At 35.0% G+C, this 17,602-nt stretch overlaps 1 protein-coding gene across 1 annotated transcript; it reads left to right on the forward strand.

The window, feature by feature from the left end:
- The first annotated feature begins 696 nt into the window (after nucleotides 1–696).
- On the forward strand, nucleotides 697–16,784 carry LOC140817487 (dual specificity protein kinase YAK1 homolog). Its single transcript, XM_073177200.1, is given in 19 exon segments — nucleotides 697–1,396; nucleotides 3,608–3,807; nucleotides 5,745–5,898; nucleotides 5,982–6,091; nucleotides 6,177–6,246; nucleotides 6,354–6,436; nucleotides 6,525–6,603; nucleotides 6,685–6,725; nucleotides 7,103–7,225; nucleotides 9,160–9,310; nucleotides 10,685–10,799; nucleotides 10,882–10,964; nucleotides 12,939–13,013; nucleotides 13,306–13,380; nucleotides 13,466–13,978; nucleotides 13,980–14,272; nucleotides 14,548–14,706; nucleotides 15,864–16,193; nucleotides 16,440–16,784. Coding segments are annotated over 18 exon segments (2,808 nt in total). The 5' UTR covers nucleotides 697–1,198; the 3' UTR covers nucleotides 16,150–16,193; nucleotides 16,440–16,784.
- Nucleotides 16,785–17,602: the final 818 nt, after the last annotated feature.

Consider the following 17,602-nt stretch of genomic DNA (forward strand, 5'->3'; position numbering starts at 1 on the left):
ATATTTCGAATTTTGTATCCTTCTCGTTCTGGTTTTAGCTAAGAAATTATTCGAGCAAGTTTTTAGCGTGATACCAGTACTTCTGTTTTGCAACGTCTACTGGTTCTAGTGGTTTTGTACTAATCCAACATCTACTGGTTTTTCCTTAGCATCTTCATTCTAACAATTTTGCGCGACACAATTAATTCTGTTTTGCAACGTCTACTGGTTCTACTGATTTTGTACTAATCCAACATCTACTGGTTTTTCTTAACATCTCCACAATAATTTTAATTCTAACAAGGTAAATCGCAACTTGCAAATAATTTGCGTCATGTGGATATATTGTGCTTTTTTTTAAGAGATGATGTTTTGTGTTTTAAGTTCCACTTATTTGAATTTACATCAATTTTTTTACGATGATGAAACTTGCAATCGCTACAAGTAAATTCCACAACTAATAATTAGCGTACAAATCATGCTAACTAAATAAAACATAATTAGCACGATCTATTTTATTAGGGGTGATTGTAAGTAATTGATAAAATCATTAAATTATTTGGGATGAACTGTACTCCGATTGTAATTTGTAGCACGCCCTGAAAAATAAATAAAATAAAAAAAAACTAAAACTGGTTTGTCAAAAGGTGAAGGACGAAACTTTTAACGGGTCGAGGTGGCAGGCTTTGACAAAACCCGACTCGTTTTTATCACTACTGCTGCTGACAGCGTCTCTTACCTGTTCTCTCTTTCTCTCTCTAGAAAAATAAAATATAATTCTTTTGTTCTTCCTTCCCTTCCGTGTCACTAACTCGCATATCTGAAGAAATTGAATTCAATCCTCATGTTTTCAATTTCAATCGCGATTATCAATTGAGGAATTTTGCTATCTGAATTTTTTCCCCTTAGTCGCAGCAGTGAGCTCGATCGATCGATTTTATACTCATTCGCTCTGGTTATCTTTTGCATCGCCTGATATTTTTCCTGTTTGATGGATCTTTTTTCCTGATTTTAGGCGAGTGCGATGATTGGGGAATGAGAAATGGGGTTACAGTCTTCTGGATGTTCGCCGATGAATTGATTAAACCTTCTCACTGGTTGGAATACAGTTTCGGAGCTTTTTCTAGTGTTAATCTGAAGTCAATTCTTTGTATTTTTATTGTAATAGATAGATAAACGCGCTAATAGATTAAAAGGGAGGGGGGGAGGGGTGGGTGTTATGGACGAGGTCTGTGATGAGACAACTGTAGGGGAATCGCAGCCTCCGGAATTGGAAGGGGATGAAAGTTCGACTTCATCTTCATCCACATCCAGGATGATACCATGGCGTCCGTTGCCGCTGTCCTTCCGTCCTTATTATCCAGCTTTGGCTGTTAAGTTAAAGCCCCAACCTTTACGGGTCGTTGTTAGAAAACCTGTAAGTGTCCCTGCCTGTCTTTTTTCTTGAATTTTTGCATGTTTTGGGGGTACCGTCTTGTGAATGGACATCCATGTAGGGAATCGCTGATTCTTAGTGTAACTACTGTGTTTTATATTCGATCGATCCAATCCGCTCATGGGTTTAATTACTTATTCATGATTACAAGTTTATTTTATGTTGATATCACCGGATGTAGAGACCAGAAACTATTACATATGCTGATATGCATGTATTGATACCATGGCGTGCATAAAGAAGTACTGATTCTATCTAAGCATGTGATCTTTTATCCTATCGCGACTTATTTCCCTGGGATTTTAGTGGAGGGACGATAATGACATAAAACACCGAGGACAGGGAAATAGAAAAGGTTACTATCTTATCTGTCTGTTAAGTACGGGTGGTTCAAAAAAAAGCTCTTTTGTCTCTTTGCATGAACAATTGTAGAGATAATCCTTAATTAATTTAATTTTCTTTTTAAAACAAAGTTCTATTTACATAGATAAAATTATGTGTTATTTGTATAGAAAGAACTGCTAACACATTTACGCGTTAGATAGAACGGAAATTGTCACAGCTTTCATCAAATGGCAGAGAAATCATAATATGTATATTGGGGCTTTTGAGTTGAACTCCTCTCTATCTAGACCCTCTTTTGGCCTAAACTTTTGAAAATAATAAATCTTTTCTACATTATTTTTTCAGCTAAGAGTCTTGGATATTATTTTTCTTTACTTCTTTATATAGCATCATTACACACAATCACTTAATTGCATGAATCTCATTGAGGTTCAAAACATATTATTTGAATCCTTCACTGCTTGTATCCCATTTTGTTTCGGTATGCATTATTTATTGGATTACTATTATATATCATATTATCATAAGATATTGTCCTAGTTGATCGAAAGTGCCCAAAGGCTAAATACATGCCACCTTTTGATATTCTGTGGACGACGTATCATCGGTTCTTATCAGAAACAGAGTGGGAGAGGACATACTGGAGTTCATATTGGAATGAGTTGAGGACAATGAGTACTTTCAGGAAATGACTTTGACAATGATTTTTCGGGGAAAAGAAATTTTTACGAATTTTAAATATGTTTTAAGTCAAAAATTAACAAATCGAAGGCCTGGAGATCAGGATCTTTTGGCTATATATTGGGGACGATGTGCCAATTGAACCAGCTGGTTAAGATTTGCTACCGGGATTGAGATTATACTCATTGTCAAGACATTTCTAATAAGAGACAGCTCAGACAATAGTGGTAGGAAAATAAGGGAACTCATTGGAACTTTGGATACTCAGTATGATATGGAATTGATGTACTGCATCTGGGAGCTAGATTGATCGGATGAAATTTGGATTAAATTAATTCTAAATTAACCCCGAAGATATTATTTCTTGTATGGTTTTGTCTCTGGTCTCTGTTGCTTATGTTCTTAATGTGACACAATACATGATGACTTTGGGAACTTAGAGTACTGTTATAAGCTAATCTATCTCTTTGGATCTATATTACTGTTATGTTGTTGTCTCATCATTATCATGTGGTGCATTTCTTGTTAACTTGATATATTTTATCTTTGATTTTCCAAGGGAAGTATGATTTGTGTTGCATCTAATCTTTTGGCCTTGCCCTCCCGGCCCCTTTTCTGAGAAACGAGTTAAACTATATTTGTGGAAGTATGGTTTTGACGAACAAAAAATTACTTCATGATGTGGTTCAAGTTGGCGTTGATTTATTAGCAGTGCAGTATATCCGTGAATTAGTTACAAAATATTGTCTGCTGTTCTTCGATGCTTTAAATGTGTAATGTTTAAGTTTTGGCTTCTATTTTTCTTTTGTTGACCTTAGATGAATGGTCCTTTTAATGTGTTATGCATGATGTCATAGCAACAGGAAATTATGCAGAAGATTTAAGAATGGAAACTATCTCAAAGTCATAACCAATTCCGTTAGATCTTTGAAGTTTGGTTTATTAGTTCCTTTTTGTTGAAGGGGGAAATTAGCTATATTGACTTAAGTGTTACTTTGGAAAGGTAGTATGTGTAGGTTGATATCTTTTTCAGAATTGTTAATTCAGATCTTAAGCTTTGTTTATTTGGTTCGTTAGCTTGTTGGACTTTCAGGGTTAATTTAATTGTTGTCTGGAATCTTGGCTTTGACTTGGAGACGTGTGAGTGACATTTGTTCCATTTTGCAGTTGGTTGTCAGGTTGACCAAAGATATTGTTGAAATATACCAAGCATGCAACTCTCAGTTTCGTTATGCAGAGGGATTGAATCCAAAGAGGTTCTTGACATCACCATCTGAAGGTCTTTTCAATGGTGGCTTTGATAATGCAAACTCAGACCTTATTCTTACCGTGAACTTCGTTCTGATCAATTTAGACTCAGGGAGAAGGTATGTTTCTATCTAGGATTTGCCCTTCTGCTGATTATCATCTACTAGGTGTTTGATTCGTTTAAGGAATTGAGTGGTAGGCAGCACTTTAATCACATGAATGTGAAACCCTGATTCACTTTTGATGTATTAAAATCCAACGAGGAACTATGTGGTGCATGCATGCAAACACAAGTATGCCATGAAATATTTTATTTATGCTTTCACTAGCCATACCTTCAAAAGGGTTGCAAGTGTAACCTTGCTTGTACTATTATACCTTAAAGACATTGACCTCTCGTATCAAATTGTCTCAAGAAATCATTCAGAATATCAGTTTAGATCAATAGTACAATTCCTTTTCTCACTATTTGTTTCACCCCTATTTACTTAACGAAATAGTTTCTATTTGTTGTTCAACATGAAAGATTGAGTAAGAGTACCATGAAGGTATTTAGTTTTGTCTTGATAAGATGTGTCAAGAGTGAAAATCTTAGGGAATTAAACTTCATTGATATGCTGGGGTTATAGCCCCTTATATTTTGAGTGTGACTAGGAAAGCCAATTGCTTGCTTAGTCATTCTTGAACAGTCATCCTTGTTTTGGCATGGGTCCAAATTAGATCACAAATTTGAGGTGTTATAGGCGCTCTAAAATTCCAACTCTTGGGAGATTCTTTGTATTCTTATTTTAATAGATAAGCACACAAATAGAGTAGAAGGGAGGGTTGGGTGTTATGGATGAGGTCTGTAATGAGACAACTGTAGGGAAATCGCAGCCTCCGGAATTGGAAGGGGATGAAAGTTCGATTTCATCTTCATCCACATCCAGGCCGATACCATGGCGTCCTTTGCCGCTTTCCTTCCATGATCCATCCTTGTTATCCAGCTTTGGGTAATATCAGATTTTGTAAACTCTATGGTTTTCATTCATGTCAAGATTATAAAAATTAAGTTGGTGGTGTTTTGTTTAACCGACAATTCTCATTACATGTCCAGCACTTTACATGAATAATTTCAATTGGTCTTCTAAGATCCTACTAGTATCCTAAGCCATTCATAGGTAAATTTTTTTAGAAGGATGGGGCAGGAGAAGAGTTGTGAAATATACAATAAAAATTGTGATTTTGGGATACGTCGGTTTATAATTTTTCATTTTAAGAAAATTAATCTAATGTTTGTTTGACAAGATTATTTGTGATGTGACTTAAATTTGAATGTTATTGGCATTATAACCTTCAAAGTAAACAAATCATGTTTTTTCCTCAATTTAAGTATTTTTATCTATTTTTTCTTTTATCTTCTAATTTTCTTTACATTCTTTCACCTACAATTCTATTTTGATACCAGTCATCCTTTGCAATACTCATTCATGACAAATTTATTAGTTAAGATAGATAAAGATGAAACATTGTTATTAACAATTCCGTAATGAAGAGAAATTCCACAAACTATTTAGTGTCCAGGTGACCTTACTACATGAGATGCTCCTTTTGACAATATTCGAAATATTTTAGGTTCTTGATCATTGTTGAAACAGCAGTTCTATAAGCAGCTCGTCACTGTTTCAACAAGTAGATGTGATTTCAGAAAGAAAACTTCACTTTTTTTTCTTTTAGAGTACACCGTAATTTACCCAGTTACATGTTGAGAGAAATGTGCGAGAACAAGAACAAAATGGAAGTGTGTCTTCTTAGTTCTCTGAGGACATGACGAGATTAAATTGATAAAGAGACTTGACATATTTTCTCTCCTTAGGCCTACATTCATATGAATTGGGTAAGAGATAGCTTACTTTAGGTTCTTTTTTTCTCACTGATCTTTATATCAATTAAAACAGATACTACTTGTCCTCCTGTTTCCACTTTATCCATTTTACATTCTATTTTCTTCCTTCATCTCAGGAGGAAATATAAGATGCTGGCAAAATAAGTTGTCATCTACTTCTCTAATATGCAGGTACATTGCCAAAGATGTTCTTGGTCATGGAACATTTGGTCAGGTTGCCAAGTGCTGGGTTGCTGAAACGAACAGTTTTGTTGCTGTTAAGATAATTAAAAATTTACCTGCTTACTATCAGCAGGCATTGGTTGAAGTTTCTATTCTAACAACAGTAATGCCCTTCAATTGGATTTTTTAGTTTTATCTGATTTAAATGCAAAACTCACCTGCAATGTTTGTTTAAATTTTCCACAGTTAAATAAGAAGTTTGATCCTGATGATAACCACCACATTGTTCGAATATACGATTATTTTGTGTTTCAACGTCATTTGTGCATTGCTTTTGAGCTGCTGGACACAAATCTGTAAGTTTTTTACCAAATTATTTAAAGTGTCGTCAATATTAATTGCATTTGAATACTTGATCACAACATTAAACATTTTCTTTAGGTACGAGCTTATAAAGTTGAACCATTTTCGGGGATTGTCGTTGAACATTGTGCAGTTATTCTCAAAACAGGTAGTGGATTCCTTTCTTCAGTTTGTTGTTGTTTTGCAAAAAGTTAACCCATGCCACAACCATGCATTTTTTTAATCTGTGCTCTAAATTTGATCTCTCCCATCCAGATATTGTGTGGATTGGCGTTGATGAAAGATGCTGGTGTGATTCATTGTGATCTGAAGCCAGAAAACATTTTATTATGCACAAGGTGAGCTGCTCCTTGGTGATGTTGGACTCTATGAAGTGTTTATCATCTTCTGCGTCTTCATTCCTAGGGTTTGTTATAAAATTGACAGCGTGAAGCCAGCAGAAATCAAAATCATAGACTTTGGATCAGCCTGTATGGAAGATCGTACTGTTTATTCATATATTCAGGTGACCATTTTCCAGTGTAAAACCGTCAAGTTCTTGATTATGATGAAGTGTATGAGTTTCATTTTTTTGTTTCATTCGCAGAGTAGGTACTATAGATCTCCTGAAGTTCTTCTTGGATATCAGTATCCTAAACATATAAGATCAAATATTTTATTGTTCGAGTCCTATGTTTTGTGCATCAATTTCTCTCAAGCATTTAAGTCTTATGACTCAATACCTTTCATGTCAGAGCAGAATGGTTCAGATGCACCCTCCATTCATGTCATATATGATATTGATCGCTGCATTTCCTTTTTTCTCCTTTGTTATAGAGGTGTAATAATTTGATAGATCAGGGGCAAGACACCAATCAATTCTTCCACTCATTTTGAGGAATTGGATCCTCGGGTCATCTTTTTCTTCGCTTTTCTTGTTTTCCATCTTCTTGTTTAAGGATTCTCCTTGCCGAACAGATTTTTTTGTGCTGTAAATCATGCTTTGGGATCTTAACATAGCCCAGGTATACTACGGCAATCGACATGTGGTCATTTGGGTGCATAGTTGCAGAATTATTTTTGGGGCTGCCATTGTTTCCAGGAGCTTCAGAGTTTGATCTTCTGAGGAGGATGATTAAAATACTCGGGTATGGTACTTTATTTTTTCCAAAGTTTAATTAAATCTTACACCGTTTATTGAATAACTACCTGAAATAATTTTCATATCCTGCTACTTGTTGTACACTTTGACGTTTAAGATAAACACCTTGTGACAAGTGGGTAAAATGCTGGGATTTTTGCTCTCAAAGATTTTCATCTGTTCCAATCCTGCCTCTTTTTCTTATTTTCTCATTTGATGCTTTGAATAGTATGATAAGTGCTGCTTGGAAATAGTATGGTTTAGAGCGTTGGGACAATGTGAATTTATCGCAGTTTTAGTTTGCTGGTGCTACCAGTTTCTTTTTATTTGAGCAGGTTTTACTTAGTTAAGTCCAGTTATTGAATTCGTATGTGAGAGGGTGTTGGTTATCTTTTATGGTATCTACCAAATAAATTGAGTCAAGTGTTCTAAATAGCGGTCGAGGCTGTAGGAAGCCCTCGACCGCCCGCTTTTGCATCAGGCAGCCTCTTTAGGCGGTCCTAAGCTATCCGGCTGGCAAGGCGGTCGGACAAGCGGCAGAGGCGGTCGGATAGGTCGAGGCGGCGGAGTTGGACGAGCAGGCAGGCAAGACATGTAAAAAGAAGACAAGAAGCCATTTGAGCTAAGATTTCGAGTTTTAAAGAAAAACGAGATACAATATTAACTTTAAAGAGAAGAAAAGAAGAAACAGCCGAGACGTGTAAAGAGAAGACAAGAAGAAGCCATTTGACCAAGGGTTTTGAGTTTTAAAGAAAAACGAGATACAATATCAACTTTAAAGAGAAGATAAGAAGAAGCGGCCGAGGCGTGTAAAAAGAAGACAAGAAGAAGCCATTCGATTATAGGGTTTTGTATTTTTGGGCCAATGCGTTAGCCCATAATAAACGGGCCATGAGTCTTCTATAATGAATTGTTGGGCTTCAAAACAACCCTATAGGCTTCGAATGAAAATATTATTGCTTAAAAAAACTCAATCGCCTAGGCAGCCGAGGTGGTAGGCTGTCACTGACCACCCCGCTACCACCTCCCGCCATTTACAATAGTGATTGAGTCGAGTAAAAAATTTACCTGCTTCAAGAACCATTTTAGTTTTTAACCTTTTAGCAATCAATAAGAAGATACCGGGTCCTTCGGAAACTACAAGATGCTTAGTCCTGCTTATATTTACTGACATTTGATTGGAATCACTTGTCGTGAAGTTTCAAAATGGACAGGGTTTAGGAGAAGTATGAGTCTCAATGTAACAAGTTATACTAAGGTGATTGTGAGTTATTATCAGTGCTAATTAATCTTACATGCAAATGAGAGTGACCCAAACGACGACGATCAATCTCGCTGGAATTTCGAAGATGTGCGCGAGATATAATTTTGTTTAGTTTATTCATCATTGACATGTACTGATGCCTTATTGAGTCGTACAATAAGTCGCAATATCAAATTTTCATCTTTGAAATGTGAAATTTCACATGTACCAATAATGCAGAATCATAATGTTTTCAATTAATGAGATTAGGAATCTCCATTGGTGGTGAAATAAGTGAAATCGAAATATTTAGGCTATATAGATGGGTAGATGGGCTGTTTGGGAATAATACCAATGTTTTTCCAGAGTGGCAGTTCAGTTAAAATAAAGCAGCCTTGACATTAGTTACATGTTTTCAAGGTAGTTAGAAATGCCCACTGATTTATCAATATGATATTGAAAGGACTAATGTTCATCTAAACAAATGCTACTAAATAAACTGTGAGTAAACAAATATTATAATTGGCTGCATCCCCTTGTGCACCAGTCTCTTTGAGCAGGTTATATTGTCAAAATGCTTCTTTTTATTTTTTGTTAGAAGCCATAATATGTGGGTAACCTTCTGTCTGCAGATAATTCTTTACTTATTTCTTAGAGATCATCTGAATAGCTTGGTCATGTAAATTTGAAATTTGTAGGGGTAAACCTCCAGATTATATCCTACGGAAGGCCAAAAATACCAATAAGTTTTTTAAATTCATGGGGAGCATCAACCACGAGGAAAGTAGCCAGAATCCTAGAAGTCATTGTAGTATGTACCATGTTTTGACCGAAGAAGAATATGCAATTGTAAGTGCCTCTTCAATATGAAATCATTCTAACTTGATTGTCAACTTACCTTCCGGTGGCGATATAATGATGTAAACCAGTATTTGAACTCTGATGCTTTTTTTTTTATTTGAAGCTTTTGCCCATATATTTATGAGAACCCCATCTCCCTGTTTCCCTCCCAGATTCGCTGTCAAAAAAAATATTATCATGAAAAAGCTCAAAAGTGGAAAATGGAACATGGTCTGGAGAGAAATGTTGCTCTCATTTGTTTATCTATATTTCGGTTATCTATTACAAAATACAATGTTTAAGGATACTGTTATACAAGCTTTAGAAAGAAATGAAAACAGCTACAAAATCCTAATGGTAATTGTTGGCAAAAACAAATTGCGCTACTAATTAAGACTATGCACAAGGAAACAAAGTAATAGCTATCCTACAAACCACTTAGGATTGTATTGCATCTTCTCCATTAATTTTGGAACCTTCACCATTCTTCTTCATTATTAATCAAATCTGCATTCTTATACTAAGGTCACACTTGGTTCAAAGGATGAGATTATTGAATGACTGGTAATAAATTTTTAAAAAAATGATTGATTGAGAGATGTTATATATGGCCATAAAATAATATTTTGTTTGATATCATATTTTTGTGGTTAAGATAAATTAAGAATTTTTCTACCTTTTGACCAAATATACATTCTAACATATTATAATTACAACCTAACCATCATTTGTTTGAGCTTTTTGTTTCTAGGGCAAAAGGCAATTTTGGATAAAATGGAAATTTGGGAAAAAGATTGTTAACACTTAATACTAGGGGTGGAGGAGGGTGTTTATTTTCCCACACTTAATTTTACATAATCACAAAATTGAATGATTTATTGAGTTTACTAAAAAATGTACCAAACAAATGATAAACCCAAAAGCAACCCACAACCCCACATTATCATGCACACCAAACATCCTAAGAGGTTTACAATATCTTCTTTCTTCAAAACCTAGAAATTCACGATCACCCATTTGTGAAGAACTTTTAGATTCCCATTTTGTTCCTTTTATGTATGCCCAGACTGAAAGGGTTTTTGGTCGTATCAAGCCAATTCTAGTGCACACACACACTGATGCCTGAGGTTCATATGCTAATTATTACATAGTAAATTATTTGTTATTTGTTCCGCCATCTGCTCTTATGCAAGTTCTTTGTTCATTTATCATTGCAATTCGTATGATATGTTCTGCATATAGCCATATACTAATAGGAGTTCGGAGAAGATAGTCGACTACGGTAACCAAACAAACTTGCTCCTCGTTGCTCTTGTTTAATTTCTCTACTAGTTGGTTTATATTTTAGCTTTATCATAATTATTAATGTTCCTTTTGATTTAGAGGGAGTCAAAAAAGCCATCAATTGGGAAGGAGTACTTTAGTCACATGAGTCTTGAAGCAATCGTAACAAAGTATCCTTACAGAAAGAATTTGGCAGAGGAAGACATTATTAAAGGTCATTTTTCATATTCTATCAGGGAAATGGACTGTGCACGTTTCAATGTATTTTTTTTAGTGAAGTGGCTCTGTTCTCGCAGAAAATGGAATGCGGTTAGCACTAATTGATTTTCTGAAGGGGCTTGTTGAGTTTGATCCCGAAAAACGATGGTCTCCCTTGCAGGTGATTGAAACTTTTCTTCCTGTCAATTATCAAGCACCTCCCATTGTGGTCTACCTGTTGGTTCTTATTTCACGACCTTGGTGGTTTTGTGTATTATAGTTATAGCCATTTTTCGTTCTTGCTGGAATTGACTGGAAACATAAAATATTGAATATAACATAGATAGCAATATGTCGATGATTCCTTCTTTCCTTGGTATATTTCATTATAATATAGGTATTTTTTTCATGGTATTTGTGTGTGACAAGTCACAACTAGAATAAAATGAAATGATCTTGTTCTTGCCTAACTCTTGCATTGATGTAGACAATGTTCTTATGAGAAAAGGACAGAAGAGCAAGACATAGGGAAAGGGCTGTAAATTCCTAAGATCTTTCATATTTCTTTCCATTTTTCCTTGAATTTCTTTTAGTACATTGAATGAGTTATAAAGTATGTACAAAATCAACTCTCATTTTTCTGTTGAATTGTCTTTCAAAATAATCTAAGAAAACATGTTTTCATAGCAGTGATGATTATTAGGACAGTGGAATAAGAGAAAGAAAATGTGGTTAAGTTTACTTTGGCAGAACCTAGTGATGTTCTGTGAAGCAGCATACGAACAAACTCTAAGCTTCATAAATATATCTCAGAACCTAATAGGAAGGAGGCCGATTTAGGATACAAACTTGGTATCTGACCTTAGATCGAGTTGCATCAGGAAGTTGAAGTCACCAAAGAATTTTTAAGTTCTAAAATCTCTTATCAGAATTTGGAAATCGTCCTCGTTTATAAAATTTTGAGAAATTGTGAACCTCGTAAGTACTTCCCCTGCCATTCTGGAGGTATCTCAAAATTTTTCCTATGAAGTAAAGTACCTTGGAATGAAAAACTCCGTACAAGATCTTTGTCTATGGGATTGGATTGGGAATGTGATTAAAATTAAATGTTGTACCCACTCCAAAACTTATATTGTCCAACCTCATACTTTTACTTTATTCCCCCCCACAACTGAGTCATGCCCACCCACATGGAACATGATATACATATATTTTTATGACAATATCCATTTGTAAATATGTGTGTGCGTGTTTAGAATATTTTAATCTTTATTACCTACATGATATTTTACAATGCCAAATATATCAATGTTTTAAGCTCCATTATATATGTTTTTAAGACATTTTCTTTTTCATATTTATTGAAGGATTTGAGTTATATATGTTGTTAATATGATTCGGGCTTTTGTTTTTTAGTGTGTGGGCCACTTGTTCCCTTTTTGTAATTAATAACTTTTAATTATATAATATATTATTGTTTCTATAAAAAAAATAAAAGGTTTATTTTAAAAATAAGACTTTACTGCTTATGAGCTTCTAAATCAACTTATAAGATTTAAGGGTTGATAAGCAGTTTTAAATTAATTTAGCTAATCTCCCTCTAAATTTCATTCCAGAAACTCTTTAATTCAATATTTTGCTTAATCTATGACGTAAATATAGAAGGACAAGATTATTCAATCTTCATCTAAGTCGAAATAATGGTCTCTCACTTCCCTCATCCCAAACTTTTTGATGAAGTTGTGGCAATTGAAAGAGGAGAATTTTGCTGTGGCATTTGTATAAAATATTTTGAGTGCTGATATCATAGGCAATTATTGGTGCCATATAGTGATCGTTTTTCAAAAATAGCTATTTAGTAAGTAATGGTTGAAAATATTGTTCAAAAGATTTTTAAAGAAAAACCTTCGAAAGAAGAAGTGAATAGTGAAGAGGCACTGGCAAACACAGCCTTGGATTTTCGCTCCTCCAGAAATTCAAAACGGGAATAAAACCATGATTGATACAAATCTGAATTAGAGTCTATAAAGACTGTGTGGTGCCAAGCATTTGCTAAAGAACTTGTATTTTACCTGAAAATCTTTTAACTTTTACTCTTTATATTGGAGCTTGAATTTCATTGCTTCATAGAATTTGATCAATAAAGTTTTTGTAGGCCATAAAGCATCCTTTTGTGACTGGAGAACCTTTCACAGGCCCTTATAAACCTGCTCCAGAGACTCCACACATGGTTAGTGAATTTTTATTGAATTGCCTTCCCAATTTCTCTTGTTGGCTTCTGATCAGATATCTGTTCACCAGAAAAAAATCTAGTTTCTTCTAATTGTAGTAGAACTTGTCCTTTTACTATGTTGTTTGTGAGAATAGCATTTCCTAGAGTTGGGATTATACTTAATTTGTAATTTTGGTGAATGACGTTCATTTTTTTTTTGTAATTTTGGTTCATGGCGTACATTTTTCTGCTGTACTGGTCCTTTCCTTTATGGTTGTCTGTAATTGCATTTTTTTCTTTTTTTTTCCAGCCTGTTTCTCAAAACGTCAAGGTTTACCATCATCCAGCCGGGGGCCATTGGTTTGCTGCTGGCCTCTCCCCCAATGTGAGCATTCAATCTTAATATGTAGTTTTATTTATTAGAATGCCATGGAAATGGAGAAACATCTCGGTAGACCTTTCTCATGCAGATTTCCGGTAGGAAGCAAGCGGCAATGCCAAACAGCCCGTATCACCAAATAATGCCATTCATGCATCCTGGTAGTTATGGTAGTTTGGGAAGCCATGGTAGCTACACGGATGGCTTGGGGCTGGGGAGCAGCTATGGAAGTTATGGAGATGGTGGCAACTTGCATGCATTTAATTCCCCGGCAGGTCCCTCTGGATTGAATATCTATGCACAAAGTGGTATGTCAATCCTGGGGAATAGTCCTGATACAAGGCGCATGATGCAACTATCACAGGGAAATGGGATTGGTTTTAGCCCGGCAAACTTTTTACCAATGTCTCTTGGCTCTAGTCCTTCACAATTTACACCTCCCAGTTCATATAGTCATATTTCAGCTGGCTCACCTGGACATTATGGTCCTCCCTCCCCCGTGAGAAGCAATAGTCATGGATATCCTCTTGGGAAAGTGGCACCTGGCAGCCATTATAGCAGAAGAAAATACTGGGCATATCCTGGAAATGTGCAACACCAAGAAAGTATATCCCTCTTCTCTCTGCCAAGGGCAAGTGAATGATCTTAACGCTGATAGTCCATCTGAAGGGAACTCTTCATTTGTTGGCTCGCCATCACATCGACAGCCTAACTTAAGTGCATCAGCATTGAGACTCCCACAAGGAGCGCGGAGTGTGTCCTCTGGTTATTCTTCTCATAGCAAGCCGTATTCATCAACTCCTAGTACTCATTTACCGCCTTCCCAAGTGAGTGGAATCGATGAGTCGGAGACTCTTAATGTGCTGCCTGATCCTGGAGATTGGGATCCCAATTACAGGTGAGCATAAAATTGCAGTAATGCTTCCATTCTATGGGATAACCAACCTAAACAAGATTTATAGCGCATAAGTATCGGCTCTACTTGGTTGTTGCCTACTTTCCTTGCATCTGTCTATATATTATATATTTATCATTTTTACCCATCAATAATTTTTTAAACATACTGCCAAATATTTGATGGATGGTCAACGTGCATTTTTTATTTGTCGACATCTTCTAAACTATAATCATGTAATAGTTCCCATATACTGATTATTATCGCTTTTTTTTCAGTGAAGAACTACTTTTGCAAGAGGATAATTCAGAAATGAGCAGCATGACAACTGAATTTATGATGGGGATGCATTTAAATCAACCATTTGTATCTGCTGATCCATCGAGTGGGGTTGAAAGATTCAAACTCACATCAGATGCAAGTGTGTCTATACAAAGGTCAGATTACTTTCTTGAAATTTATTTTGGCATTTCAAAACAGCCTTCCTTGTCCATCCTTGCATGTATATTAGTCCAATCATTACTTCTTGGGGTTATGTCTACCAAGGCATCTGTTGGTAAGGTGGACTTGGAATTGTTATTGGAGTAAATGGACTATTTTTTATGTTAGCCCTTTTTGGATTTGGGTTTAGAGCATAGTTCGTTTTCAAGTATTTGGTTATTCATTTGTTATTCACTGTATTATGGGACTTGAGAACAAGCTCAACTGTGTAGTCAACAGAAATAATTTACAGAAACTGGTGTTTCGATTATTATTTATTTATTGCTGTTGTTATTGTAGTTGTGCAATGAGCCTTGACAGTAATTTTGGTCGAATCATCATTGATTATTGTCAATCCGATTCAGTATAGTGTCTAATCTTTGAATGAAGTCTGGTATTTAAGTTTTAGAGATATTGTTGTTTGATACAGACGATGGCTCAATCCCTAAATCTCTAAATGAAGTTTGGAATACTTTTGCATAATTTTCATTTAAAATGGTCGATTGCTATATATATATATATATATATATATATATATATATATATATATATATATATATATATATATATATATATATATATATATATATATCGTGTGTGTGTATGTGTTTTGCTATATTATTGAGCAAGCAAACAATATGGACAGAATTAGTCTTCATAAGCAAATTGTCAACGTAATACTTGCTGTTAAAACTTTATTATGGTAAAATGACTAAGACATAAAACTCCCTCAATCTTATCTAAATTTAAACATTACGTTATCTAAATTTAATTTCAATGGAGTTTGTTCTTAGTCAACTGTATAAAAACTACTCTCAACGATCAGATCCATATTTCATCCATTTTAGAAACCTCATAGTCCTACATCATTTCAGATTCTTCACATATTTACAAGGTTCCATTTTTAATTGATGATTAATTTGCTTCATTATTGATACATCGCATCGTGTAATACACAATCATTAGTATATATTTACTTTTCGATATCTTATTTCTCAATATTATTTAACTGTCAGCATTCGACATCAGATTTCCTTCATGTTCTTTTGATCCCTCTCTTCTTGATTATTGAAGCTTGGTTTGACTTAACCCTTTCAGTTCTAACATGATTCAGGAGTGATGGGCCCTTTCAGCCTTTTCCAACTGGAGAATCAGGCAGCAATACCTCAATGACCCGTCAGGGTCATGTTACAAAGCAGTCACATTTCATGCCTCATTTGTCACAAAATGCTCTTAGTCGTTTTAGGCCGCTGCCAATTCAGCAGCATAACCAAGGAAGACCTGTGCCTTTTCGTGGCAATGAGTGGGGTCATTTGAACGTTCAGACTCCTCAATCCAGCTATCATTCCGGGGGTCCATATTCTCCTGGAAAAAGAAAGGACATAGAATGGGGTAATTGAGTGCATTGAACATTAAACCCCTCTCCAAGGGCGTGCGGCTCAAGGTTTGTTCTGTGCTACATGATAAACCCTCCCCATGTAGCATACGTTGTTTTATACATCAAGACATATACATATAAAATATGTAACATCTAGTCATCCAACAATGTATGGTGAGAGAGTTTTTCTTTTGCGTAGTATAGACTAGATCGGGTCTCAATTCCTTTTCTTTTTAACATCTCCCACTGGGGCATAAAGAAATAGTGTTGCAATCTCCATTGATTTCTGATCAAAACTTTGCTACTTTGTAGGACATAAAGGGCCATTAGAGAGTCTCTCGGTGATACTCTTGCAGTCTTGCTCCAATGTGGCTTGATAAACCCAATCCAGCCATTCATTTAATTTGCTAAAAAAAACAAAAATTATTTGCCCAGGTGCTTATATTTCTTATATGCTTGCGTTGCAGTTATATTGTCCTCCCTAGCTTTGTCCTTTTTTTCATGTTTTTTCAGGACAATATTCAGTGTAGGTCTTCTTTTAAATTTTAAATGTTGTTTTGAAGAGAATCTTATTTGGTTGTTGGGTTGCTCATTGCTGAAAAATGTTATTGAATGATGCCTCCCAGTCATGGAGAGCTCTCATTTCTATTCAAATGAATATTTTTTAAAAAAATTATTTGTATATTTTGGGAAAAGATAAAATTTTCTTTTGGTTGGTTATGTTCTTGGTCCATCTCTAGTTGACGTGAAATTCAATCCACACATCACGAAAGATGTGTGGTTTGTGATGAAATGCATGAAACTTAAATTTATTCATAAGAAAATTAACACGCAAGACTGCTATCTATAGTACTAATGCATGTCACGTGAAACTGTATCAAAATTTTAGCATCTGCTTTATGTTGTCCGAGGAAATAAAGCCCAATTTTCTATAATTAGATCTAAATTTATCCTTATTTTTTTAAGATTATGTTTGGATAGATGGGATAAAATTTGAGAAGCTATTTGAAATAATAAGGTTTTATAAGGTTTCAAAGTAGATTTTAAGGTACTGCTTCAGCCTAAGTATGCGACTGATTAAAGAATGCAGATGAGTCACATGAGAGAGAATAGAGTTGATAATGTGGCGATGGCTTGACAACGTTGTCATATCAATCAGCATCTCAGCAAATGATTAATATTGCTAAAAACTGAAAAGGTGAAGAGTTGTGACTTAATTTTGACAACGTAAAAAAGTGAAATTGCGAAGAGAACCTGCAGAGCAAAAATTATAATTTTGCGTGAAGAAAATAAAAAAAGCATTTTAGATTTATTGAGCATGCATTTTTTTTTAAAAAAAAAAATTCAAGATGTTAAATGAGAAAATACATAAGTGAATGCTGCATCTGGGAGGGAAAAATACTTAAAATGACTTTTCCATATGAGATACATCCACTTTGAATTTGAATAAAGTTTTTTCAATATATATATATTAA

Source organism: Primulina eburnea, chromosome 16 (genome assembly GCF_022965805.1).
Source record: "Primulina eburnea isolate SZY01 chromosome 16, ASM2296580v1, whole genome shotgun sequence".
In the NCBI taxonomy this organism is placed as follows: Eukaryota; Viridiplantae; Streptophyta; class Magnoliopsida; order Lamiales; family Gesneriaceae; genus Primulina; species Primulina eburnea.